Source organism: Herpailurus yagouaroundi, unplaced genomic scaffold, assembly GCF_014898765.1.
Source record: "Herpailurus yagouaroundi ecotype Mexico unplaced genomic scaffold, PumYag 140, whole genome shotgun sequence".
NCBI classification, from domain to species: domain Eukaryota; kingdom Metazoa; phylum Chordata; class Mammalia; order Carnivora; family Felidae; genus Herpailurus; species Herpailurus yagouaroundi.
The window spans coordinates 18,046,809-18,073,569 of NW_024412395.1; the positions used below are offsets into that span (position 1 = coordinate 18,046,809).

The 26,761-nt window shown below is 45.0% G+C and overlaps 1 protein-coding gene across 4 annotated transcripts in view; it reads left to right on the top strand.

Moving 5' to 3' along the window:
- Nucleotides 1-26,761, top strand: part of MGAT5 (alpha-1,6-mannosylglycoprotein 6-beta-N-acetylglucosaminyltransferase) — a 338,680-nt gene that overhangs the window by 280,169 nt on the left and 31,750 nt on the right. For all 4 annotated transcript variants that reach the window (XM_040474902.1, XM_040474901.1, XM_040474903.1 and 1 more), the window contains 2 exons: nt 14,705-14,854; nt 24,359-24,505. In XM_040474902.1, the coding sequence (XP_040330836.1) occupies nt 14,705-14,854; nt 24,359-24,505 (297 nt within the window). The remainder of the gene's footprint in view (nt 1-14,704; nt 14,855-24,358; nt 24,506-26,761) is intronic.

Consider the following 26,761-nt stretch of genomic DNA (forward strand, 5'->3'; position numbering starts at 1 on the left):
TCACACCTAAAAATAATTGATAGTTCTTTATGTTGAATACACAGCCCGTGTTCAAATTTCATAGATTGCCTCATAATTTCTGTTCATTTTCTTCAATCAGGTTGCCAACAGGAGCCACACACTGTGCTTGGGGGTGTTCCTGAACTCCCTTTTAATGGGAGTCTGTTAAAAGAACCAATTTATCCCATAGAGTTTCCCCCAGCCTGAGTTTTACTCAATGCACACCCATGGTGTGGTTTACTCTCCTCCTCTCCCCTCTTCCTTTAATGGGTAGATAAGATATTACAGCTTGATTAGATTAAGGTGTAATTGTGCAAGGCCACTTCATAGGTGTGGCTGGGTAGTAACATTGGGAGACACTGAAGTCTGTTTTTCTTCCTTCCCTTGATGTTCTCAGCCATTATGACTCATTGCCTACATCCATTAGTTCATTAGTGCTCGCAAATGGTGATAGTCTAATTAAGTGTCTTTATGAACTCACTTCATTTAAATATATTTGATGTTTCTCAGTCTGCTGAAGTTATTCTTACTGATGTTTTATTGACTTTTAAATTTAGCCCATTTAAATTTCATAAATGCTAAGTTTGGGAACGTCTGAAAAGCCATCTGAGGGGAAAAGACCTAGCTAACATCTGCACTGAGATAGCACCCCCTGCCTTTTCCAGAGTCCCTCCTTTTTTTAAAGGAAAGCTTTCTTACTGTGATTTTTTTTTTTCAAGTAGAGTAAAGCCTTGGCCTCTGCACTACCTCCATATGCTTTACCAGCTGAACTAGAAGACCTACCAGCTAGATGGGTTCCCCCATGATTAATTTTTTTTTTTTTTCCTGGAGACCCTGAGGCCTGCAGTCATGCACATATGGTACCTAATGGCTTGGTGGGTAACTTAGTTAATGGTGTGTGAAGGTGACCTGAATAAATTTGAGATCAGAACTAATGTGGAATATGGCAAGCTGCTCTGATAATAAATGTGGAGTACTTGTGTTTCTGCCTAAGTGGGTGTTAGGTGACTGTGGGGGAGAAAGTACATAGCCCTGAGCTCAGAAATTCTGTTAAGGACACAGGAGACCAAATGCCTCCTCTTCTGAACCTTTTTAATGAGGATGTTCACTGTCCCTTTACCACATTCTACTGGAATTTTAAAGCTAATTGTCACTCCCCTTTTATAATTACTCTTTCTCATTGGGAACTGCAGGTGACCAAGACCGGGGCATTGGTGTGGTTTCATCAGGTTTTTCCCAGCCTTCCTTCTAGGAAAAATAGATGCAGACAGAATTTTATTTGTTCACTCCATTTTGTTGACAAGTGGTTATTTGCAAGCTTCTCTTCAGGATTAGACTGCCACTTGGTCTTCAGTTTGTTTTTGATTGTGGCAACCATGTCAGTGCAAAAAAAAAAGGGGGGGGATCAGGACCTCCCAATCCATGGGTATTAATTTATTAAAAAATGTATAGTGCTGTAATAATACTATGTACATTATAATAACGTTGAAAACCGTAAGCAAAGATTTTCATTTTTTTTTCTGCCATCCCGGTGAATCTTCCAGTGCATGTTACTTTGTGCAGTCCACTTGATTAGTTAGATCAGGAGAGTGTGAGGTTCCAGCAAACACTTGGTACCCTCCAAACAAACCAGACCCCAAAAGCAAAATTCAGCTTCAGCTAATTTTTATAGTCAGAAAAGGTGGAAAGAAGTTAATTACCTTCAACATAAAAGTTTCCATTGTTTGCAGAAATGGAATTTTATTTTGAATCGCATGGCAGGGCCCCATACCCATTTCAGAGGGAGGACTTCTCCAAAGACTGTACTCTGTTTCCACTAGTATCTGTCTGGAGTTGCCTGTGCCGTCACAGAGGACACATTTAAGTCACATGATGTATATTCTAGTCTATGAGAATTAAACCCCTCAACCCCGGAATCTGGGACCATGGTGACTGAATTTTGCTAAACAGTCACTGCAGAGTTCCTTTCAAACATGAAATGATTTGGGCCCAGATCTTCCCCAGGAGTGGACCCCTTCTTACCCACTGCATGGTTTGTCTTACTGAACAAATGTCACATCTTCAGTATCAGGCCAACTCTCAGACTTCTGTGCTCTTTGCCTTGTTTCAGACCTTAGAGGTCTCTGCTCTTGGACTCCTGTTTCATTTAGTTTCTAGACTAATGATCAGAGGTGTATGGACTAGGTCCTTGCCCCCCCACACACACATACACCCCAGGAGCTTGGAAATGAAGGACAGTAAGGACACACACCCAGCTCAGTCCGTGTTGAGCAAGGTAGGAGACAGTACAGAGGGGGGAATTCGGGGTCTTTTGGCAGACAGGGCAGGGGGAGGGTATAGGTCATGCTATTCGTGATTTGCTCGAGGAAAATGTCAAGAAGAAGTGTCACTCTGAGTACTTCAAAAGGAGGCCTGCCTGGGATGGTCAATGGCAGGCAGCATTTAAGCAGGAAGGAGTCTCTAAAACAAAGACTGGAAGCAACAGTTAGCCATGAACATGGCATAGAGAAGAAAGGCTTGAGTAGTACAGAACACAAAGTTTAGAAAGTGAAGTCCTGAGAAGATCCAAACCATGGCACAGCCTTTTGTAGTTCCAGAACCACTTATGCACATCATCTCCTATGATCTTTGGGGCCTCTCTGGAAGGGAGAGTGGTTATTACCTGAAGAATCTGGGTGCAGGTGGGTGAAACCACTCACCCAAGGGCACAGAGGGAGAGCTCAGGCTGAAATCCAGATCTGACTTTGGTCCTTTTCCCTGTACCTACCTCCCTAGGACAAGTTATGGTGGGCATTTGAGTTGGGGAAAGACCTTCAGAGCTGGGTGCCTGAGAAATGTGAGGAGATGGAGGAAAGGTACTGATTGCGTGGGAGAGAAGAGTATGGAAAGTACGAAAGAGATTTTCCAAAATGATAGTTGATTATGAGACCTCAGCTTTGCTTCCGCGCGTATCATAGTTGTGTCTGTTTTCAAGCTCCTGCTTCTAAATTAGATACTGTAGCTGCTTTTCCTTCTAAAAACACTTATTTGCAGCATTTTAGATTCAAATGTGTATGAATTAAGCTGATCACTTTTACTTTGCTCTCTTTATGTTTTCAAAAAGGAATGAAGGGAAGAAATTTCAAGAGATGTGATTTATTTCAAGGAGGTATTTTTCACTTCCTTCTTAAAAAACAATCTTTCATGTAAAGGCCAGTGGTTAGCTGTCCTTTGAAGGGAACGTTCACTGCTGTGCCAAAATCAGAATTTCAGTCCGGACACTGTGGCTTCCTCAAAAAAATGCAGAGAGATTATGCCTGGAATTTAGAACATTGCTCTCCATTTGATTGGAGCGGAGGAAGGAAGGGGCCCAAGAGAAACTTGTGTTTTAAATGGCCTGGTTTATCACATGTCAGGTCCTAGCCTTTACAACAAAGATGTGTTGACACTTCCTATTCTGAGGAGAGAGATTATGCACATTATTACAAAGTGACACATCCATCATGATGAAGTCGTGGGTATTAATGGGTATGGCACTGGGCTGAATGCCTTTGAGAGGAAATTTACCAAGCACAGCCGTTATGCACTCTAGCTTGACAGAGATGAGGAGCACGAGAAGCGAGCCTGTGCTGTCTCACTCACAGGTGGAGCTCCCCTTGGTCAGAGGCCCAGTGTTGAGGTCAGAAGACCCCTTGGGGAGTGAAGGGCCTGCCCTACAGCACATGGAGACATTGCACGCTCTGAGATCTGTGCCTTGTCTCTGACATAACAGAGTGCTGGGTGGAGCTTGGAGAGGCACAGTGGAGAGTGGGGTGTGTGATTGTGTGTGTGTGTGTGTGTGTGTGTGTGTGTGTGTGTGTGTGTGTGTCAGACAATGTGGTGGGAATTGTGACCCCTTCACATAACAATAAAAAAAATCTCATTTGTTTTTGTGGATGCTCCAATGAGATAATAGGGCAGGTATAAGAATAAAACCCTACATCTTTTTATTCTTGACCCATACTGCCTACTGAAATTTACACAGATGTGGATGGATGCCCAGAAACAGCCAAATTACTTCAGATTAATGCAGGGATAGGGGGTGAGGGGTGGAGGCCTGGCCTGCCGGTGGAAAGGCAGCCACAGTTCTCTCCTCTCTGACTCTGAATAATGAAGCAGGACTGGTGACAGGTGACCCAACCCTGCCATCCATTCTCGAAGACCATTTTTACCCTGAATGCCTACTGCTGGTAAGAGCCACCAAGCAAAAAGATCTCCAAAAAGTCCTGCGTCTTTTTGAAGCAGTGCTGTTCACCCTGGCTATATCCATTCCAACAAGGAGAACTTCCTGGCACACTAAATTATGTCTTCCTCGGAGATGTCACCCTCCCGTGCAGACTTTGCACTCATGATCTGGGATGGCATCAGAGGGCACGTTTGTGATCTGTATGAATCTGTTCAGTTGTCCTGATTACCCCCAAAGAGGTGCTTTTTATACTCATTAGGGCTCCGAAGAGAAGAACAAATACTACCATAGCATCAAATCATTGTATTCTCTTAGAGGAAATTAAGTAGAAAATGAAACGTTTTTCAGTCCCTGACTATGTGTTGCTGTGTTTCTCTACAACATGGTATCCTGTTTTTGTATTTTTTTTTTTTTAATTTAGAATCACATTAATAGAACTGGTCACAGTCACCCACCCCCCCCCCCCCCCCCCCGATGCTTTTGCACAGTCCACAGAGAAACACTTCACTGGACTATAAACCCCTGTCCTTTGTGTGGGGTTCAGCAGACTGTAGCTTTCCTTCTCATTCTGGGGTGGGAGAGCCTCGCAGGAGGGTGAGGCCTGTGGGAGGCCCTCTCTCTAGAATGCACGCAGTATGCACTTCCCCAGGGAGGTGGGTTCTGGCTCATAATGACTTTTCTCTTCCTAGTTGCCCCCTCACTTCCCAGATTTCTACCTTAGTCACTACATGTGAAATGTGTCCCTTCAGGACTGCCAACTGTGATTTTGGACATAAGTGTTATTTTTTTTTTTTTTCCTGTTTGTAAGGTAATTACTTGTGGAAAAGCTAGAAATTGCAGGAAAGCAATTACTTTTCATCCCAGCATGCAGTGATAACCAGGTTAGATACGTGTCCTGCCTGTCACTTTGTGTGTTGTATATGTGTCTTGCATCATATGAAAGAAATTGTTTGAAATTAGTAAAAGTGTTCTGCGATGAACTATAAGGTAGATGGACAAGTACAGCTGTACTGTCCATTACCATGAATATATGAAGAGTGGATTCTGACAGAGACAGTGACAGATGTACAGAATTTATTAACACATGAATGAAAATAGAAAACGTGATGGAAGAGATGAAAATAGAGATAGGTTTTTCCCCTTTTATAAAAGAGTATATTGAAGTTAGTAAAAAGTATTATAATCTATTACTTTTTTGTTTTCACATGGTAATCCTTTTTAATTCTTTATTGACATATCCAAAGTTCAGAAAACAAGGTGTCCACTTTTCCGGTCATTATTCACTTTATTCTATGGTTACTACTGAAAATAATCTTGGACCTAAAGGAGGAGTGTTAACAAATGATCCCCTTTGGGCGGCAAAGGCTCCAGGTGCAGGTACTTCACGCATTTTCACTTGGAGACCCGCCTGGGTCTGATTCTGAGGGAAGTGGAGGTGGAAGGTGGATGGTTCCAGAGTTGGAACCGCCCCCCCCCCCCCCAGGTCATTGGCTGTCTTCAGTGGAGGGCAGTTTTCTATTCACCTTAACAATAAGCACTAAACAATCAGGAACAGGTTTGCTGGTAGGAGAGGGAACCTGGGTGGCCATCAGCAGTCTCTGCGCCTCATTTCCTTTGCAGACTATTAGCTGTGTAGCCTCTGGGAAGGCATGGAGGAAGGTGCTTTAAGTCACAATTTAAAACTCATGGACAGGGTGCCTGGTTGGCTCAGTTGGTCAGTTGGTTATGCCTCCGACTTCGGCTCAGGTCAGGATGTGTGCTGATAGCTTGGAGCCTGGAGCCTGCTTCAGACTCTTTGTCTACCTCTCTCTCTCTCTCTCTCTCTCTCTGTCCCTCCCCCACTTGTTCTCTCTCTCTCTCTCCCCCTCCCTCCCTGACTTCCTATCTCTCCCTCCTTCCCTCCCTACCTCAAAAATAAATAAATATCTTTTATTTATTTATTTTTTCAACATTTATTTATTTTTGGGACAGAGAGAGACAGAGCATGAACGGGGGAGGGGCAGAGAGAGAGGGAGACACAGAATCGGAAACAGGCTCCAGGCTCTGAGCCATCAGCCCAGAGCCCGACGCGGGGCTCGAACTCGCGGACCGCGAGATCGTGACCTGGCTGAAGTCGGACGCTTAACCGACTGCGCCACCCAGGCGCCCCCCCCCAAAAATAAATAAATATCTTTTAAAAATTGTGGACTTTAGGGCTCAAAGGACCTTCAAATCAACAAGCCCCTCATTTTACAGCTGAGGAACTTGAACTTACAAAAGATAAAGCAGGTTGTCCAGGCTTATCTAAGCAGTACTGGGTAACCTGCAGGTTGTAGCCCGGTCCGCTGTCTCCTACACACTTCACTCTGAATAGCCTTGCACACATTTACCCAAGAAAAAGACTTTCTTCAAATAGTGTGAGAAGTTCACCAGGGAAAAGGTCGTTCCAGGTCAGACCCGGGGAGTGAACTTCAGGCACGGTGTTTGCCGAGGAGTATGCAGTTGGCAGCTCCCACGGGGCAAAAGTGTGGTTTATGAGGAAGCTTTCCATCCCTGGATTTTTTTGCAAAGTGAGATGACATTAAGGGAGGGGAGTTTACCACCTTTTCCTTTAGACTAGACTCTCTGACCCATCCAACCACCCACCTCTTCTCTCTCTCTGCACCCTTATTGCTCAGATTTTGCCTGGTGCCTCTTGCCCTTCTCTGTCCTGCTGTCTGATGAAGGGAGTGACCTGAGTCCCCTGCCATAATCTTGCCACCAGTGTGGTTGGAAGGATGACAGAATGTGGCCTTTCCTCACCTCTTAGTGAAGTGAGGCTCTCTATCACACACTTGTTTTAAGCATTAGGTTCCAAACTAAAGTCATCCACACCAAATCCAGACTTGTTACATGCATACCCCACCTGGACTATTAATTACTTAGTATTTTTAATGGACTCATTTTGAAAATAGTTATTTTAGCTTTTTCCTAAAGAGTTAATAAACATGAAACGCCATGGGTGTGTTTTTCTAAGCCATATTTAATAGGCTTACAACTATTAAAATTAAGAAGTTTTATTTGTGCTCTACCTAAGATCATCTCGTATATGTAAACATTAAGTTGAAAGAGTGGGATTCTGTTGAAATCAAACATGAAACAACTTTTTTTCTCTCTTGAATTGTACAAGTCTTTTTTGCCCCTTGGATGCAGTTTTGGGCAAGTCCTATAAAACTCGCAATTAATAATTAAAAAAAAAAAAAAACAACTCTGTTACTTTTAGTTCTAAGAACCGTCCAAGTGCAGCAATTAAAATACCTACTCTGATTTAGTAGTGGAAACTTTGAACATCATCTCAAGTTAAGCTCCTTTCCTTCTGCTTCTAAGTGCTGCTTTGCCTAAGAAGCCTGAGATGGACTTATGGCACCCTCCCAAGGCTGTTTCCAGCAGCCCAGCCTCCCAGTGCCTCCTCCTCGAACAGAGCCCTTCCCCATAGGATCCAGCTGGGCACCACTCTGTGTGGTCCACACCTGCACCAAAGGAAACCATTATCCATTCCTTTGAGAAACCCTGGGAGCTCTGGCCATTGCTGACTCCTCCTGGAGGGCATCCTCCCAGCTCCAGGCCCCAACCATGAGGCGTTTCAAAGCTTGGGTCTGGCACTAATCTGTGTATCCCAGAAGTGCCCAGGGATGCATGTGAGGCTCTCTGAGTGGTCCTCTAGAACCTTGCTCACCTGCTTAGGTAGAGAAGGGAAAGCAGCCAACAGCTTCCCAGGGATGACCTCCCTGCTCCCCTTCAGGGTGGTGGTACTTTGAGTACTTGGTACCTGTTGTTTGGTTGCTGGCCTTTGGGACCTCAACTTAATTGGCAGGAGAAGGCCCAGGTTCACACCTGTTACACTGCCTACCGGTGTGAACGTGATTCTTTGAATCCTTCCCTGAAGACACACAGGACAGTCCCGCCAAATGGCCACTTGTCCTCTGCTTTTAGACCACATCTGGTTGTTGGGCTCTGGTCTAAACCCACCAGGACCGCATCTCCTCCACTCTGTCAGCAGTGGATGAGACTCCTGGGTCCCCTCCGTTCAGTCTCCAATTCACTGACCCCATGCACGCTCTATAAAAAAAAAAAAAAAAAATGCAAGTTCAGTTTTGCCAAGGCCGCCTCTTGGTTTTCTTTTCCCTCCATTATGACACCTGGAGGGGTGGCAGGGTCTGTTTTCAACCCATCAGCCTGTTTTCTGAGCACAGTAGCATAGCTGGTGGGCTTTGTTGCTCTTGGCCTTAGCAATCTGAGCAGAGTAAGGGGCATCATTATCCCTTAGTGACTGCATTTGCATGGGGGGGGAGGGGATGTGAGGGAAGCCAGCTTTACAATTTGAAGACCTCCTGCCCTTCCCATAGTAGAAAGGAGAGTTGATTGTTTTCACAAACTGGCTGGCAGGTCCCCAGAGCCCTTTAAGAGGCATTTGTTAAATTGCAGAAAGCTCTCGTGCTGAGGCAGAGATCCCTGAAACCTGAAAGTGCTCGGAAAATGGGGAAGTGTGCCAGCAAATCATTGGGTTCAGACAGAAAGGTCTGGGGGTGGGGCGGGCTTGGGTTCCAGTTGGACTGGGAGGCGAAGGCTTTAGCCATCTTGGGACTCATTTCTAGCTTGTCCCTTTTTATGGTGTGGGGGTAGTGTGACCACTATATATTTTTAAATAAAGGTGTATATTTAAACAGCTTTCATGTACATTGTATTCCCAATTCTAACTCAGCACATATAAAAGGTGTCTAATATAATTGGGAAATGATATTATCCCATATTCCTCATTCCATCAGCAAAAACAGGGCTGATGGCTCTTTGCACATTACCCATTCAGCCACAGAAGTCTAAATTTCTTCTGAGAAATCTCCGAAATTTCAGCACCTCTTTAGGCCAAACACCAAAATGTTCACCTAACCAGACAGTAGAGAGTAAGTCAAGGACTGGTGAATATAGTCTTCCCTCTTCCTCATTCCACATCCATTCTTTATCCTCCACCCAAAACTCTGAGGTAGGTAGGTTCTAGAGCCACTGGTATCACACTTACAGAGTGCAGCTTACATGCAACTACTCGCCCATTGCCCTGGATGAGTTGTAGTTTATGCCACATGAGGTCCAGTCAAGAATAAGTGTGGAGCCTGGCACAGTGAAAGGAAGAAAATTCCCTTCTTTTTGTTTTGCCCTTGGGCTTGTAGGTGGGCCACAGTCCAGGCTGGAGACAAGAGTGCAAGGTTCCCCTTATTATTCCCACTATGATTATTAAACATCATCCTTTCTCCTGGAAAGGTAAGGATTTAGAGAGAAGGGGTCAAGGGTGGTAGGTTTGTAGAATCTTAGCTTCCCAGAGACTTCCAGACTTCTAGGAGGCCTGACTGAGACTTAGCAAGGACCACCCCTCCCCAACACACACACCCAATACACACTTTAACCTTGGGTGGTTACTTGCAATAAATGAGCCAAGGACTGTAACATCTAATTATTCTATAATGCAAATTGTTTCTACTTCACTGCTGAAATTCACAGATTTGCATTTTAGAACTTCTAATCTTGGAATAAAAGAATTGTTCATCCTTGTTGTATTTTAGACTTCAGAACAGGCTGATGAGGTAGGGTTCTGTTTTTTATTTTATTTTATTTTATTTTATTTTATTTTATTTTATGTTATGTTATTTTATGTTATTTTATGTTATGTTATTTTATGTTATTTTATGTTATTTTATTTTATGTTATTTTATGTTATTTTATGTCTCCGTCTCTTCCTCCCTCCTGTCTTTCTACCTCAAAACTCCTGAGAGAGCTAGGTTATAAGGAAGACAGCTCGTCTCTGAAATACAGCTTGTGTGATTTGTACCTCTCATTTTTTTTTTTCATTAAAATACACCCTTAGGTAAAGTCATGGACCTTAAGCTCATTTGCTGGGAGAAGGTTTTGTTGCAGAAAGAAGAATCTGGCTTCTGAGGCAGGGTGGGAAGGTGGGCAGGACCGAGTGGCAGAGTTAAGTCTGAGATCCATTAATAATATTGTACTCAGTGTGTCCTCTCTGTGTTCTCATACAGCCAGTACTTGCTTCCTGAGCTCCTGCTCTGTGCCAGGCCCCTGCACACTGAGTCTTCAGTGTCTGCCCTTGAGAAGTTCACAGTCCTGTTGGGTGGGAAGACAATGATAAAGCAGCCCAAAGAGGCCAAGCAGGAAGTGACTGTTAAAAAGATAAACTGAGGCACATTAAAAAGGTTAAGAGTTTATTGGAAGAAAAATCAAAGTCAGGCAGCTCCAAACCTGATGCAGTTAGGAGCACTTCCCTGACAGTAGCTGGGGAAAGACTTACGTAGAGGAGGTGCGAAGCAGAGAAAGGAAATTACCTCATTGGCTATGGCTTACAGCCTTGTTGGCTGTTTGTGATTGGTTGTCTCCGGCGTTTTTATTTCATAACCTTGAGGCATTTGTCAGCTCAGCTTATGTAGGCCACCGTGGCATTCGAGCCACCTCAGTCTAATGGCCTCCTTGTTTCATTAATTTAACAGTACTAAAGACACAGAGGAGGTGGCAGCTAACTTCACCTGGGTGAGCCCAGGGATTGCCATCTTGCAGAGGATGAATGGGGAGGAGTCCAGGAGAGAAAAGGAGGCCAGAAGAAAGGGGGTTTCAGGCCGAGGCAGTGGCAGGTGATATGTATGCAGGAGAGCAGAAGAGGTTTGGGAGCAAAGACTTTGCCAAACGTAGGTAGACCTGACACAAAGGAAAAGAAATAACAGGAGATGAAGCTAGAAAGCTTGAAGAAGCTCACATTGTGAAGGGCCTGTGTGCATAGCTGAGAAGCTGATCTTTCACTGCCATGAAGAGCCTTTGAAAACTTCATATAGGGGAACTAAATCTTCATTTTTGGAAACTAACCCTGAGGACAGTAAATTGAAGGGTTGGGGGCTTAAGGTCTTAGCCCAGGGCCTCTAGAAAAAAGGCCTGAGGCAGATGCAAGTATTATTCCTTACTGGGGAAGGAGGTGCAAGGCCAGAGGCTGTAGGAGTGGAGGAGGAGGGAAGCGAGGCCAGGAGAAGCTCATGGTGACAAGATGGAGCGGACAGCCATGTTGGCTCCTGCTGAACAGACATTGCAGCGTGGTCCCTGGGCGCTCTGCGCTCCTGGAAGGTTTGCAGGGAAGAACTCTACTTTGGTATAGTCTGCAGAAGAGAGAAAGAGGGGAGTTTTATTTGCCCTGCCCCCTTCTGTATTTTCATTGTCCCTGGCTTACCTCCCAGGAAACTAGTGGCCCTGTCCTTCTGGGATGCTCTTCAGCATAGCAGGCCCCACGATCCCCCACCGCATCTCACAGTGTAGTTTCTGTCCTGTCTGAATGCACAGGGCAGCGTCGGTAGCATGAGCACCGACTGAGTGAGAGAGTAGGCAGTGAGCAGTGTGTGTGAGCGGCTCCCCTGCACTTTTACCTGGAGCCCATGGCGTGATTCACCCTCAGCACATTTCTGCGCAACTCTTGACAGGCGGCAACAAGAGGCCTGAGGTGAATCACCTAGCTGTCAGGTCAGTTTCAAAGCTTAGAGTTCTGTTGGAAACATTTGTTTTCCTCTGATAACCTGTTTGATTTTGTTCTCATTCCTGAAATTACCTCTCTGAAGGTAATTTCTCCTTTCTGATTTGACCGGGCCTTCACAGACTTTATTATTAGCCCCTGCACATGCTTCTGAGCTTGCCCCCTTGTTGTGTTTCAAGGAGGCCCAACCTCTTCTGGGATTGATGGTGATACATGTGTTGTATCCTATATATTGTTCACTCCCCAGGCATTCGGTCCAGGAATCCCAGTCTTGCGAGTGTCTGTCTGCAGTGAGGATTCTCCAGGACAGGAACCAAGTGGGCCATTCACTCTTCTTTGTCACCCGCTGGCCAGACCTAGTTCATGGGCCTTTGGTCTATCTTCACTAGTTAGCAGCTGGCTTTTCACAAGGAAATGTCTCTTTTTGCTTAAAGGAGAGAGGCCTGGCCTGCCCAATCCCTGAACAAAAGCCCAGCAAGATGTCCTGACCGGCCTCCTTTTGGATGATAAGAATCCACCCAGAGTAGCTCAAGCAAACTGTGGGGTGGGGAAATGTTTGGGCAGCTGCTGTTATTATTACTGGAAGAATCCAGAAAGATCTGGGAAATTTAGGATAGGGAACAGCTGTGGATGGAGTGGGACCGGGTTTTCTCTCTTCTGGGTCTCTCTGTTTTCTTTTCTTACTCTATCTTATCATCTCCTTTCCTCCTCCTATCCCTTTCTTGCTCTCTCTCTGTGTCATGCTTAGAGGGGTGATGTCTAGGTCCCTATTATTACCAACTGTCTGGCTCAGTCTTCCCCTTTCCTCCTTTCAGCTCTCATCTGGTTCTCTTTCTACTTCCACCCCCCAAAACTGGCGGCTGGCTTCCTCAGAACTTGTATCTGGATCATAATTACCCAGACTCCAGCACTGAGTGACCTTTTGGCTCTATAGCCCACAGCCATCTGGCAGTGATCTCTCTGTGTACAAGACTCTGAGCTCCTGAGAGAGGCTCCTATTGGCTCAGCTTCTCCTCCTGAGCCTGGCCACACTGCCCCAGGCTCCTGCCTAGCCTAGAGATGGGTCCCCCTTGGGTCAGGCACACCACACCCTGGGCTGGTCAGCAGTGTCAGGGGGCAGGGTCACCAGATTTCGTCCCCACCTACCAGGGGCTGTGGATGAGGTTGGGATCCCTGAGAAGGGGTTTTGTGGGGACAGGAGTTACCAGGTACATGTGGCACAAGAACTGTATGATAGAACCCCTCAAAGTAATTTATATCAGCGAGGTGATCTTAAATTTGTTTCAGCCTACAAATAGGAAGCCATAGTTTATAAAACTGTTTCTAGTCACCTCTGCATTAATTCAAGGGTGTACATCTCTGAAGTGATAAATTTAGTATCTTCCAGCCATACTAAACATGGCATGAAAATTAAACTTTCAGTCCACATGTTCATTTTCTTTGTACATTAGGGGGCAGGCATGGACTTGGTTGATTCTGAACAAAATCATCTTGGTGCATAAAATGGAGAATGGGAACTAGACTTGTTTTTCCAGCCATGAAGACTTTTTTGATAATGGGGTTTGAGACATGCGTCTCACAAAATTGAGCGTCCTTTGTGATCTTCTCTACCAGGGCAGTGCCTGGCAGAGGGCAGACCCTGAATCCAGCTCAGAACTTTGTGAGGAGGCAGAAAAGTGCTGATGCCCTCCCCCCATGAGAGCCGCTTGCCTGTCTCCAAGCTCTGTGGCTGCTGATGCCACATGCCTACATCCCTTGCAGTCTTTACTCATAAAACTGGCTATTAATACATTTTCCTGGAGTGTGTGAAAACGGGCTTAGAATGGGGGAAAAAAAACTTGTCCCACTTTTATACAACTGGAAAACATTACAGAACTTGAATTTTTCAAATTAAAAAAAAAAAAAAAAAAAGCAACCTACCAAATCCAGCCTGTGCTTCTTAGTCACACGGAAATGTGAAGAGGAAGGGAAAGTCACTTCTGCCTCACAGGTGGTTTTGATTTAGAAAATGTGCCTCGAAATTCAGTACAGAAAAGAGGTTTTGTTTTGCTTCTAATAAAAATAAAACTACTTTTGAATGTTTCAGGGTTCATCAAAGTTTACATTTAGTCTTTTTTACATTTTTGTCTACCTGGCTATTCTCATGATCTCTCCAGCTACCGAGCCAATCAATGTATATTGTGGGAAACTCTCATCTTCCCCCCAATCCGAAGTAGGTGGGATCCAGTTCTGACAACACGCATTAATCATAACTAGAAATGCTGGCAAGAGCTGGGGATGTTTGCATTCCTCAGGGACAGCTTAGCATCTCCAGCTAAATATTTCAGCCCGACTGACTGCCTTCTCTGGGCTTTCCTTCCCCAAACATCCTCCTCCGTAAGGCAGAGGAGCCAAATGCAAAGTGTTGGGTCCCTAATAATTTACAAAGTGAGGATAATACTTTAAAATTCTTGGCCTTGAGAGGCACCTGGGTGGCTCAGTTGGCTAAGCCTCCAATTCTTGGTTTCAGCTCAGGTCATGATCTCACAGTTTGCGGGTTCGAATCCTGCATCAGGCACTGACAGCATGGAGCCTGCTAAGATTCTCTCTCCCTCTCTCTGCGCGTCCCCACTCATGCTCCCTCCCTCTCTCTCTCTCTCTCTCTCTCTCTCTTTCTCTCTCTTTCCCCCTCTCAAAATAAATAAACTTTAAAAAGATAAAAAAAAAAAAAAGTTGGCCTTGAGCTATCATTGGTATTCAGTAATATACTGCTATATTTTCTGTTCTTCCTTACAGAATTGTACAGCAGCAATATGACTATGTTTGCCCTCAAAATCCAGGCATATCACTTTTAAAAGAAATATTGGGGGTCAGATTGCCAAATTCCTACAATTTCCATATTAAGAACTCCATCTCTGTGGCCTCCAGCTGAGACAGGTTGTTAAAAGGATGAAAGAAAAAAATGCCTTCCCCTTGTGTCCCCTCTTTAGAATAAGAAAATCTACTTGGACATTATTCACACGTACATGGAAGTGCATGCGACCGTTTATGGCTCCAGCACGAAGAATATTCCCAGTTATGTGAAAAACCATGGCATCCTAAGTGGGCGGGACCTACAGTTTCTTCTCCGAGAAACCAAGGTAGGTTTATAGGAATTTTTAAAACATCCATCAGTGATGTTTACTGGTTGTTTCTGTTGGTGTTGAAAACAGGATCAGAATCTCTCGTGCTGTCTTTTCAATGCTGTAGTAACTTACGAAGTCATTTCTGGGCAGTGGTTTTCTAGATCAGCTATAGCTTAAAAGTTCGTGAATTGTGGAAAGAGGTTGCTACAGTTGAAAGCCTGCTTACCCAGGACCTACTCCGTGCCAGGCATCAAGCGAGGGGCTGGGGATACAGTGGCAAACAGAAAAGGTAAGGTCCTGTCTTGAGGGTCAGACCTTGCGATAAAGAAGCAGCTTTCACAGCAAGCCTGGGGTGCTCAGCTCTCCTACCTCTTTAATCAACATCGCTCAAGGAATCGGGCCACCAAGTGGCTTTTCTTGCACCTCTTCATTCACAGATTTGTACTGGACCCTGAAGAAGTTCAGATGGAGGAAGAGTCCCTTCAGGCTCTGGGAGCAGGGAAGACACTGTGAAAGATGTGGGAGATGAACAATTGGCGGGTGGGGGGCAGGTGATACCCAGGACACACAAGAAGGAGAGTCAAGTGGTGGAGACAGAGATGACACATTCAGGAGAGAGCCACAAAGCAACCCAGCTGCTCTATTGCTGGGAAATAGTGGAAGGTAACTTTTGGTAAGGAGCTGAGGGGCTGGTTGTCCCAAGCATAGACCCTAGTGTGTAGGCAGCTTCAGACCCCATGATGCAGGCAGCCGGGGGAGCCACTGAGCGAGGTCTATTTTAGTGACATGCTGAATGCGTTGTTTTGAACCGGCGCCTGTAATTCTGCCATGAAAGTACAAAATGATGTTAGGGACTTGCAAATAAACCAGAGTTTGGCCTTAAAGGGCCAGACCTAGTGCAAGGGATGTAAGAGTAAGAAAGCCAGTGTGAGCCCTGCCTTGAAGCATAGGGACAGCTTATTACCAACAGTGATTTTCTCAGTTCTGGGCCTTGACTGGCTGTGTTTTCATTTTTAAGGTAGCAGGGAGGCTGAGTGGGTGAGAGGCTCTGTGGCTTAATAGCGACTTTTTATCATTTTATGATACTTGGATTTGGGAGAGCATATTCACATATGCTGCCTTGTTTGATTCTCACAAACAAAGCCGTAGATGGCGAAGGTACTGTTAACTTCATTTTAAACAGCAGAAAGTAGGCTAGAGCATTTGGCTTGCTCACAGTCACTGACTTTGCCTAGACGGGGTGACCCTTACACATGATTTTTTTTTTTATTGCAAATTAAAGGTCTGTTAGGCCCTCAAGGCACCATCCTCCTGAATAAACACCCAAACTGGAGAACATTTATTGGACACTCCCTTCCCAACAGAATAAGCATCTCTCTCCTGCCTCAGTTTCTCCGTATGTAACTGCATTTGATCCTTTCTATCTCAAAGTCATTCGTGTGGTGCCATTAATAAAATAGATGGATGAATTATTTATCTCCTTGGCCAAAGATCTGGTTTGTATTTATTAAGATTTCATTTCCTTACAAGGTCATCTGTAGTCTGATGCTCGTGTGTGGCAACCCCGGAGTGAAGTGTGTTCCCCACTTTGCACTCTTGGCTTTCTGTTCTTTTTCTGTCTCAGGATGACATTTTAGAATCGTGAGGATGTCCAGGCCCTTTAGTGGCAATGCTATTTTTGCCATGTGCCTCATTTTACTTCTCCCCACATCAGCTGGTGGAAAAAGCTCAAGCCTCTTTAAAATTACATTTGGCAACGCTGGCTCTCAACAGCGTGTCATTACTGTCTCGCGCACTCCTATTAACCCAGTCTCGTGAATGTCTTACTCAGCCTTGGAAGTTTTAAAAGAACCCTGACTTACCTACCATCCATTTACCCTGTCAGAGAATGGGGAATAGGCCGAAGCAGAGGCTGCTGATATCCCAGGGAGGAAAAGAGAAGAGGCTTGGAATATCCGGGCTGTGATGTCAGAGACTGCCTAACAGCCAAGGACTGCAGACCGAATTTTGAGTGTGAGGGGCATATATTTATCCTTGAAAACCGGGTGCCTTCACAGGATGTCACTGATCCCATTTTGTATTGCCTGTTCATCTGACTAGAATATATTAAAGCCCTCCGAGTGGAATTATGGCTAAAACAGTTGGCAAATATGATGGAAATGAGGCGCTGTGTCGCCGAGACTCCCCTTATACCCAGAACACAGCAGCAGGCACTAAAATGAATGGATCTTGGGCTTTGAAATAATGACACTAAAGACCAGTCAGGCTTTGCATTTATAACCCTTTCTGCCTCTAACTCCTTCCTCTGTGTCTCTGAGCAATTTAAAAGCGATTTATTCCAATCCATGTTGAAAGTGGAGAACTGGAGACACAGAGAAGTAAATGTCGGTAGAACAAATGGGATTCACACGCTCCTCGGGCTCACTGGAGAGGAAAGCGAGTCTGGTGCTGCTTCAGGTTTGGAGACGGGCTGAACTGACTGATGTTTAATCAGCTCCTCACTTATTATTTTTCTTTATGAGACGTCTTTGAAGCCCTGCACCCAGGCCCAGGAAACCGTTTGCTCAGCAGTATTTTGCCCTGGCATGCCACAGGGGCCCATGTGTCATCAGCAGAGTCCGGCTGCCGGGAGCCTATGAAGATGGAGGAATTTGGTGTGACACTAAAAAGGGGCTAAAAGAGCCAGGGAGTTGTTGAATCTAAAAGACTCTTCTAACAGGCATATAAATTTGGATGCATTAATTATTTATCGGCAGACTATAGACAAGGCTTTCAGTCCAGCAGACTCCGGGAGTGCAGTTGAAGCCAGCACAGGGGGTGGCATGTTTTTATTTTGGGGTTAAGTCCTCATCGCTTTTGATGTGATTTCTTTCTTCTTCCTAATTTTAGCCTCTTCATGTCCACCTCCTCCCCAGTCTTAGCATGGGAAGCTCCTGATAGTATGGAGCATTCCTATCCTGTATTAGATTGGAGGCACATTTGGAGTGAGCCGCAAGAGAACGTATTTTTCTACAGTAAAAGCCGAGAGCAAATTCTGGCTGTGGCAAACAAGCAGGGAAAGCCACTGCTGTCTGTGGTGTTACCCTTGGTACCCAGACCTCTGGCCATTCACCCTCCAGCACTTGGGTGGGTCATGACCTGTTTCCCTAATCTATCAGCTCATCAGCTTAGCTGTGGAACTCACTTAGAAGCCTGGGCAGGATTGGAGGAGATGCAGTATATGCTGTCCCTTTTCCATCCCATCCCCAGCTCTGGCACCCACCTCCCCCACCCCCATCAACCATGACTTTTCCCATGAGCTTGGATATAGTTGCCCAGTCTCTCAAGAATCCAGGGCTACCACCCCTGGAACCAGACTCTCATGCAGTTCCATGATGGCAGAGGGGCTTTGCTTGTTCTGTTTACAAGTACATCTTCAATGTCTAGAACAGTGCCTAGCTTGTAGAAGGCTTTCAGATAATTATATAAAGAATGAAGGAAAGAGTCAAGATGAAATCCGTTAGCCATCTGGGATCTTGGGACCATGCCCGAAAAACTGAGTTCTTGCTTTGCTCATGAATCATGCACCTAAATCTCCAAGACTTCCACAGCAAGCGACGCTGTCCTTCTGACACTGCACGCCTGCCTCTCCGTGGTATTGCCTACACATCACACAGGTGTCGCCTGTGAGGGAGAGCCCAAGGGCTTACTTACCGACAGAGCAGTCCACCCGTCTCAGATGCTGAAATATTCACCCTCAGACAGTCAAGGAGGCTTCATCTTATGTCCAGTATCTAAGGTTATTCCTATTCCAGCCAGATGGGGAAAACATTTTGTATACACATGTAATCCTCTCTCCCTCTTTCCCTCCCACGTATGTATGTACAATTGCACAGTTGTAGCGAGATGATTCAGTACTTGCTCTGACTTCAAGGACAAAAGTGCATCCGCACACTCAAATACACACGAAAACATTCAACATCTCTTCATCCTCATGAAGACACATGACTGCTGGAAAGATCTCATCTATTAGTATTTATTCTTTTGCTCATTTTCCCTACTGAATACATTCCAGGCCTCATTCCAGGCATTCTTGCTACAGGGATGACTAAGGAGTTTTGCCCAAGACGAGCGTACAGGCATGGTAGAGGAGACCAGCACAGAAACTGGGGACTATAGCAATGCAAAAAGTGCACAGGTAGAGGTAGTAATAATAAAAAATAGTAATACCGACATAGAACTTCTGGGATATTATAAGCAGGCTCAACCATTTAGTTGTGTAAAATGTTGCACCGTGACTTGTGAAGCCACTCACATAAGAGGATGAGCCTGCTCCTGGAGGACAGGAACTGATTATCAGCCACATTTTAACACAGCGCATCTGTGTCATCATGGTGCACATGACCGTGGGGATTTATTATGGCAGTGACAGCCATTTTCTCTCACCCTCACCTGTGCCTTCTCCATGAATTATCTCTTATCGTGAAAGTCCTCTGTGCTCAGTACTATGAGAGCCCATCCTTAATGTGACGTGAATAGGCCTGTTGTGCTGCCTCGCACCTTCTAATGGTAAACATTTCATGCTGTCATGGCGGAAGATGGACAACATCCACAGTTATCAGTTTACCCAAATATTTGCTTACCCCCCCCCGCCACCACCATCTCCATCTCCAAGTCAGTGCATGTATAGTGAATTGTAGCACATTGGATTATGAACTGGGGTTTCCAAATGACTGAAGTGTATGAACTTTTGGTTTTGATATTGTGGTTTGTGTTTGGTTGTGTTCTGTTTCATTTCTGAAAGGCTACTTAGAAAACAAGGATAATCTGGGTGTCTACCCAGTGAGCTGGTCTCCAGGAAATAGCCTCTGACATAGCAGCTGACTCTGACAAACTTTGGGCACTTAAACATACTTGACACATATCGTTGTCTTGTCTCCTTTGCCTTTATACCTCTTCACAAGAGAATCTTTTTGTAGTTTAGGTTAGGGGCTTGGGCAGCCCATGAGAAGGTGTAACCAAACCTGTATGGAAGAGATTTTGGCCACTGTTGTTTCTTCATCATCAAGTACAAAAGGGAAGACACATGTCCAGAAAAGGACCCTTCAGGCCACTTGAAGGCATAACCTCTCAGGAGAATACATTTCCTCCACAATCAGCCATTGTATGGATTCTTTTTAAAGATATAAAATGTATACCTATTACCAAAAATCCGGGGATTTCCAATCATTATATGAAGAATAAACAAGGCTTAGCAGTCATACATGCTCATGGGACTGGCCTTTCCATGAGGCAGTCACTGTAAACCATGTCTGCTTCCTCTTCTAATGGCCGTCTCTCCCTTTTTTTCTAAAAAGTCCAGCTACTTTATGAAACAGTGAGAATTCGTAAATACACATGCAGGTGCTGAATATTGTGTAAAACCCACAACCACAACTCGGGCACACCTAAACCCCAGCTAAACAATACAAGGTCACGTACATGCAGCTGCATGAAGTTGAATCTGGTTTTGAATTTGGACCACTGTTCAGTGAACGTTTACTTCAGTTCCAAACCTTGAAATACATCATGTGCATGAAATACCTCATTTAAGCCTCACACCTGCCCCATGAAGTAACTATTATTTTCACCATTTTACATATGAATAAACAGTGTAGAGAGCTTGCGTGACCTTGACTCCGGTCCCATAGCTGGAGAGAATGTTATAAATGGACCTCCGATAATCCATAGGAAGTGGCAGGTAATGCTTTCCCTCAGTTACAGAGCTAGGAAGTGAGCTGGTCAGGATTTGAACTTTGGTCTGCAGTTAGACCCCATACAGTTAGTTACCGCATTGTCCCGATCACTGGGCCAATATTCAGTTTATTGGATAAGCTGAGATTGATTCGTTGCTCAAACTCCCTCCCGAGCCACTCCGCCAATTTAGCTAGTTCAAACTAGTCAGAAAAGCTTATGTTGAGAGTGTGTCTTCTATTTTGGATTATCCTGCTGTTCCCCATCAAGAGTGACTGGAAACTGGCTAAACCCATGTAGAGTCTTCCTATGAGCCACCTTTATCCATGTTGAAAGGAGTCCATGTTAACTACTCCAGTTAAGGGTTTAAAACAATTGTTTCTCCTTTCACACAGAGTAATAAGACTGAGTGGTTTTACTGAACCGTTTGTCAACATGTAGGAATGTCCCAATCCTATGCTGTGAATAAAATCTGTGGTGCTCCATCCATTCTCTTTTAATAGTACTTCAAAAACTTAATTTCAGAGCATTTAATCCCTGGATTTAGAACTGCTTATTGAGGGACCTGGGCGGCTCAGTCGATTGAGTGTCCGACTTCGGCTCAGGTCATGATCTCACGGCTCGTGAGTGGAGCCCCGTGTCGGGCTCTGTGCTGACAGCTCAGAGCCTGGAGCCTGCTTCAGATTCTGTCTCCTTCTCTCTCTCTGCCCCTCCCCTGCTTGATCTCTCTGTCTCTCTGTCTCTATCTCAAATGTAAAAAAGTAAACATTAAAAAATGTAAAAAAAAAAAAAAAATGCTTACGGATGGGACAGAGTTGCAGCCGTGAAGATGTTCTGTCATCTGGAATATCCTCATTAGATTCTGGGCTTCTGCAGGCCAGATGAAGTATAAATAAAATATGCCCAGTTTCCTCCTGAAAAGTTAAGCCTCTGTGCTTGAATGCATTCTTAATGGTGTGTCTGTTGCCCCCATGCTAAAGATATCTGTAGGGAGCACAATGGAAGCTGGGGACTAGGGGAAAGGAAATTTACTGTGGTAAAGGCACCAGTGTGGCAAGGCCATGGCATTCAGAAGTTTGCGGGATGTTCTTTGGTGGTGATGAACTCTCTCTGCCTATGCTTTTGTGATTCAAACCTCAAGTGTGTTATTTGACCTTAATACATCTGCTCCATTATAACGTCACAGGTAATGAGTACACGGGAAGCAAGAAAAAATTGCTTATTGACAGAAGTGACAAAGAACTGTTATTTTGGTGTTTCCAAGTCTTGCATTTCCTGCAATCCTAATTAGTGTGACGAGAAAACTCGTTGCCAAGAAATTGTATGGTATTTGCTTAAGCTTCATTCTAAAATTGTGAGGCTTTGGAGAGTTAGCCCAAAATGTTTACTTTATGTGTCCTGAGATATTTTGATGCCAGCAGGGCAGCAAAGATGGTGCAAATTGTTATTCAGATATCATTAAGCCTAGGTCACATTCAAGTCCATTAAACAACAGCTTCAAATCTTTTTAATTAATGGGTTCAGATTGGTTGGTCTGAAGGAGCTAATTACATTTTTTTCCCAGGATTTTCTATTTAAATAGACAATCATTGTGCTTCCTGCATTTCTTCCAAAGTTCTTTGCAATTTAGAGTTGATGAAGGTATCAGCACTTTATGGCAGGCCCTGATTTTCAGAGGTCAGGACTCACTGTAGGCTCAGGTCTCTGGCTAAACCCACAGAGACCCCTGTCTGCATGTTCCAGCACCTTTCTTCTCAGAGTCAAAAGGATCTGGAAACCCTGTGTTTTCCTGTACCCAACCACCATCTGAGAGAGGTCATCTTTCCCCTGGGGAGATCTTTCCCAAATTCTGATAGGGAGCAGATCACAGAGCTCAAAAGCCTGAAGGATGGTAACCCTGGATTCTTCATATTTAACAAAGCTGTGATCTCTTGGGACTAGTCCTTCCCACTCTTGCCTTCCATTTCTCCTGCTGCTGTCAGGCGTCCGCCCCCCATTCCCACCCCTGAGCCACATGCTCAGGCCACACCCTGTATGCTTAAGTTCTCTTTGATAATCTCACTCCTTTCAGCTACTTAGTAAGAATAAAGAACATCCAGAAAAAGGGCCTCCAGATGGTGGTGGAAATGCCCCTTAAATCCTCTATCTTCCAGGCTCCTGCTAACAAAGTGTTCCTCACCCCCATGTCTCCAGTGGATCTGCCCAAGGGGAAATGCCCCCAGCCAATAGTGGGAGCTCTGCTGGCCACTCAGAGCCTCTCTCCCCAGTTTACCCAGTGGATGTCCCTGATGGTATATTTGGTCATGTCAAGGTTTACAAGAAACAAAAGGATAAAACAAGCAAAAAAAAAAAAAAAAAAAAAAAGTTAACTACCCTGTTTCGTGCAAAAAACCATACAGTCATAGGATAGGGAGTCTAGCCACAAAACCTGGGATTTTGTTTCTTGTCCCAGAAAAACTCCTGTGGGGGCTCCGTGATTCTCCTGTATGCCCAGCAGGTGCCAGCTCAGTGTTCAGTCCTGGAATTGAGTGCCCAGCACATACTTTCTGCATCTCTCAGTGGTGCCCAGGGAACCTGGCAGCTTGGACTCCAGTCTCCCCAGACAGAACCATTCTAAGTAACAGTTGATTTTAGCAGCTGCAAAAGATAGAATTGTTGGGGAGAGGGCCCCAGGAAAGGAGAATCAGGCATGCGATATATCCAGTTCACCAATATCCTTCCCTCTCGGGGGGGCCTGGCTGTGTGGGTGTTCCTCAGTGATGGCAGAAGGAACGATACCCTGGGGCCCAGTTATCCTTTGGCGATTGATATGCCCTTCCTTGGAGGCTGGAGTGATCTCAGCATTGGCTCCTTGGTGTGGTAGGGAGATCTCAAATCTCACCAAGCCCAGACTTGGACCCTGCCGTCGATAACTTACAGCCCTCCAGCAGTGTAAAAGGTCCCGAGAGGGGGAGATGCAGTGAGGCATTTCCCTGAGATGCCGTTTCATTTTTGGACCCAGGAACCATTGCCAGGGAGCTGCAGCAAGGCCCTTTTGTCCCAGCAGCTCTGAGCTAGTTTGCGCGAGGACTTAAGAGTGTGTTTTTGCCGCCATCTATTGTCTGCCATTGGGAAAGCAGACTGCTGGCTGCCCATTTAGCCACTCAGCACCCTCTCCCCTCGACTGAGGGGGGAGATAAAAACAAAGTTGTTGGTGTCCCCCAGTGAAAACCCCATTATGAAAACCTGTGTTTACTGACCTACCATCATTTTAAAGCAGCTCCGTTTGAACTGTAATCAAACCACCAAGTGACCTTTCTGTCCCTCCACCCAGCATCACTGAAAGGGCCTGTTGTTCCTTTGCTTCAATGAAGAAACCTTCTGTTTAGTTAAGCAAGTGTTTTTCCAGTCATGTCTCCTGGTGAGTTACAGAAAGATTATTGTTGGGTCTTGGTTTTTGTTGTTGTTTTTTATTCTTTTAATACCCCCACCTCCGTACCTCCTCAACCGCCCACCTCCCCCGCAGTCCCCTCCACGCGTATTTCTTCACTTTTGTTTTGTTTTTGTTTTTGTTTTTACAAAGGAGGAGAACATAATGAGCTGAGCAGCTTCATGATCCCGTAAAGGACTCTGGTACTGTTTTGCAGTTCCTGATGTGAGCTGCCTTCTCTTCACCACCACTACCCCCCATCCCCGCCCAGGGTCTGGGAACCTTCCAGAGTCTCTGGGCCTTCCACATGGGAATGAAGCACAGAAGAGCCCCCTGTGAGCCAGGGACGCCAGTCCTGACTGATGTGTTTATATGTGGTGTGCTTTTCTGTGTTACAGTTGTTTGTTGGACTCGGGTTCCCTTATGAGGGCCCAGCTCCCCTGGAGGCCATCGCAAATGGATGTGCTTTTCTGAATCCCAAGTTCAGCCCACCCAAAAGCAGCAAAAACACAGACTTTTTCATTGGCAAGCCAACACTGAGAGAGGTAAGCATCTATCAAAACAATCATTCTACTTTCAACAATATGAATACCAGCTACTTACTGAGTGCTAGGAGCCCATTCAGATCCCCTAACGTTGGGCTGTTGGTATCATCAACCTCACTGGACATAGTTGGATGGAAGGAGGAGGCGGAGGATGGGCAGGGGCTCAGGGAGGAATGGCCGATGCTGTCTCCTAACTTGGTGTTGGCACAGCCAGGACTTGCATCCAATTCTGTCCCTCTGTGAACTGTGGCGTCTTTCCACTCTGCCTCAGCCCTCTCCTAAGGCACGCAGACATCTCCAGCCTTCTAAGTAACTGAGCTCTGACTTTCTGAATGTTTAGAATTTTTTGAATAAAGACATCAACTGGCTAATGTGTATTTTTGCAGAACCAGCTCCCACGATAGGCTGTGGGGAATAAAGGGTGGGTAGTGGAGTCCTTAACTGTCAACCTTGAGAGACTGAAGTCATGTGCCTGGTATTTTAGGCCACCATCAGGAGGCACCGTTCTGATGCTTGAACTGTTTGCAGAAGCCTTATTTGAATTGCTTTCAGAGATCCTCATGAAAATCCATAGTGGGTGATGAATCACCACTGAAGGCAGTTGGATTCGATTTGGGGCAATAAACAAGTCATTTAGAGCATGTGAGTTATCAAGCTGGGTGTTTCTGTATCTAGTCAGAAACAGGTGTGTGCAAGAAACCGTAAGATTGATTTTCTTATTATTTCTGTGGCTCTGTGGGCTGCTCACGAGGAGGAAACCTCTATGAGCTAGAGTCCTTGGATTGCCCCTGTCATTTGGGGCTTTCTACTGGGGGACGACACAGGTGGAAACCCATGACATAGATGCAATATAGCAGCACTATTATTTTTTTTAAGATTTTTAAATTTTTTTATATGTTTACTTATTTTTGAGAGAAGGAAACAGAGCGTGATTGGGAGAGGGGTAGAGAGAGAAGGAGACAAAGAATCAAAAGCAGGATTCAGGCTCTGAGCTGTCAGTACAGAGGTGCAGGGCTTGAACCCACGAACCATGAGATGGTGACCTGAGCCAAAGTCAGACGTTTAACCGACTGAGCCACCCAGGCACCCCAGTAGCGCTGTTATTAAAGCATGCGTTTTTCACTTCTGCTACTTTTAAACCTTTCCGGGTAGATTCTTCTGACACCTCCCCCACCACACACACCAAAAAAAAAAGAAAGAACATGAAATGCATTTTCCATGCTTATTGTTTTTGATCAGTCAGAGATCTTACCAATTCACCGAGCTGATTATTTTGAGAGTTCTCTTTTCTGACCCTCCCTGTCAGTCAGGGTGACAGTCCCAAAGGGGATGGAGGAAGAGATCCATAGGTTTTTGCGATCTACAGATTATCCTCAAAAAGAACCTGTTGCCCACACAACCTCTGAAAAGGGTTAACTGTGTGTGTGTCGTCTTGCATACTTGCTTTTCCTTCTGCTAATAAAATAAATTTGAATTCTTCACATTGAGGAGTTGTTCCTGTTGGGGAAGTCATTCCTCAGCAATACCTACTGCACACCTGTGTGCCAGGTGTTGTGGGAGGGGCCAGGGCACAGACCAGGAGCATTCAACCTGTCACTGAAGAGCTGATTCTTGGAAAGATTCGAGAAGATGTTCCGTGGCAGTGAGAACATCTCAATCTAGGAATCTCTGTAACTGACAGAGATGTAACTGACTTCTCTGGAAACTTTGGAGTTTGGGATAGAAAACTTAGGCTGATAACTTCAGCTCAGGTCATGATCTCACGATTCATGGTTTCAAGCCCTGCCTCGGAGTCTGTGCTGACAGCTCAGAGGCTGGAGCCTGCTTCGGATTCATATTTTCTCTCTCTCTCTCTCTCTCTCTCTCTCTCTCTCTCTCTCCCCGCCCTTCCCCTGCTCGTGCTCTCTCTCTCTCTCTCAAAAATAAATAGATGTGAAAAAAGTTAAAAAAAAAAAAAAAAGAAAATTTGGGCTGATAAATCATGCCCACATTTTAATTTAAGTGTAAGAAATCTCTGAAGTTCTTCTGCCCACCTTGTAATAATTATTTGTAATTTTGTTTCTTTTTTTCCCCTTTTTTTGGGATTAAACATACATAATTTAAAACTTAGCATTTTAACCATTTTAAGTGCACAGTTCACTCGTGTTAAGTATGTTCAAAGTCTTGTGCAGCCATTGCCACCACCTACCTGCAGAACTTACTCATCATTCTAAACAGAAACTGTGTTCATTAAGCACAACTCCCCATTCTCCCCTC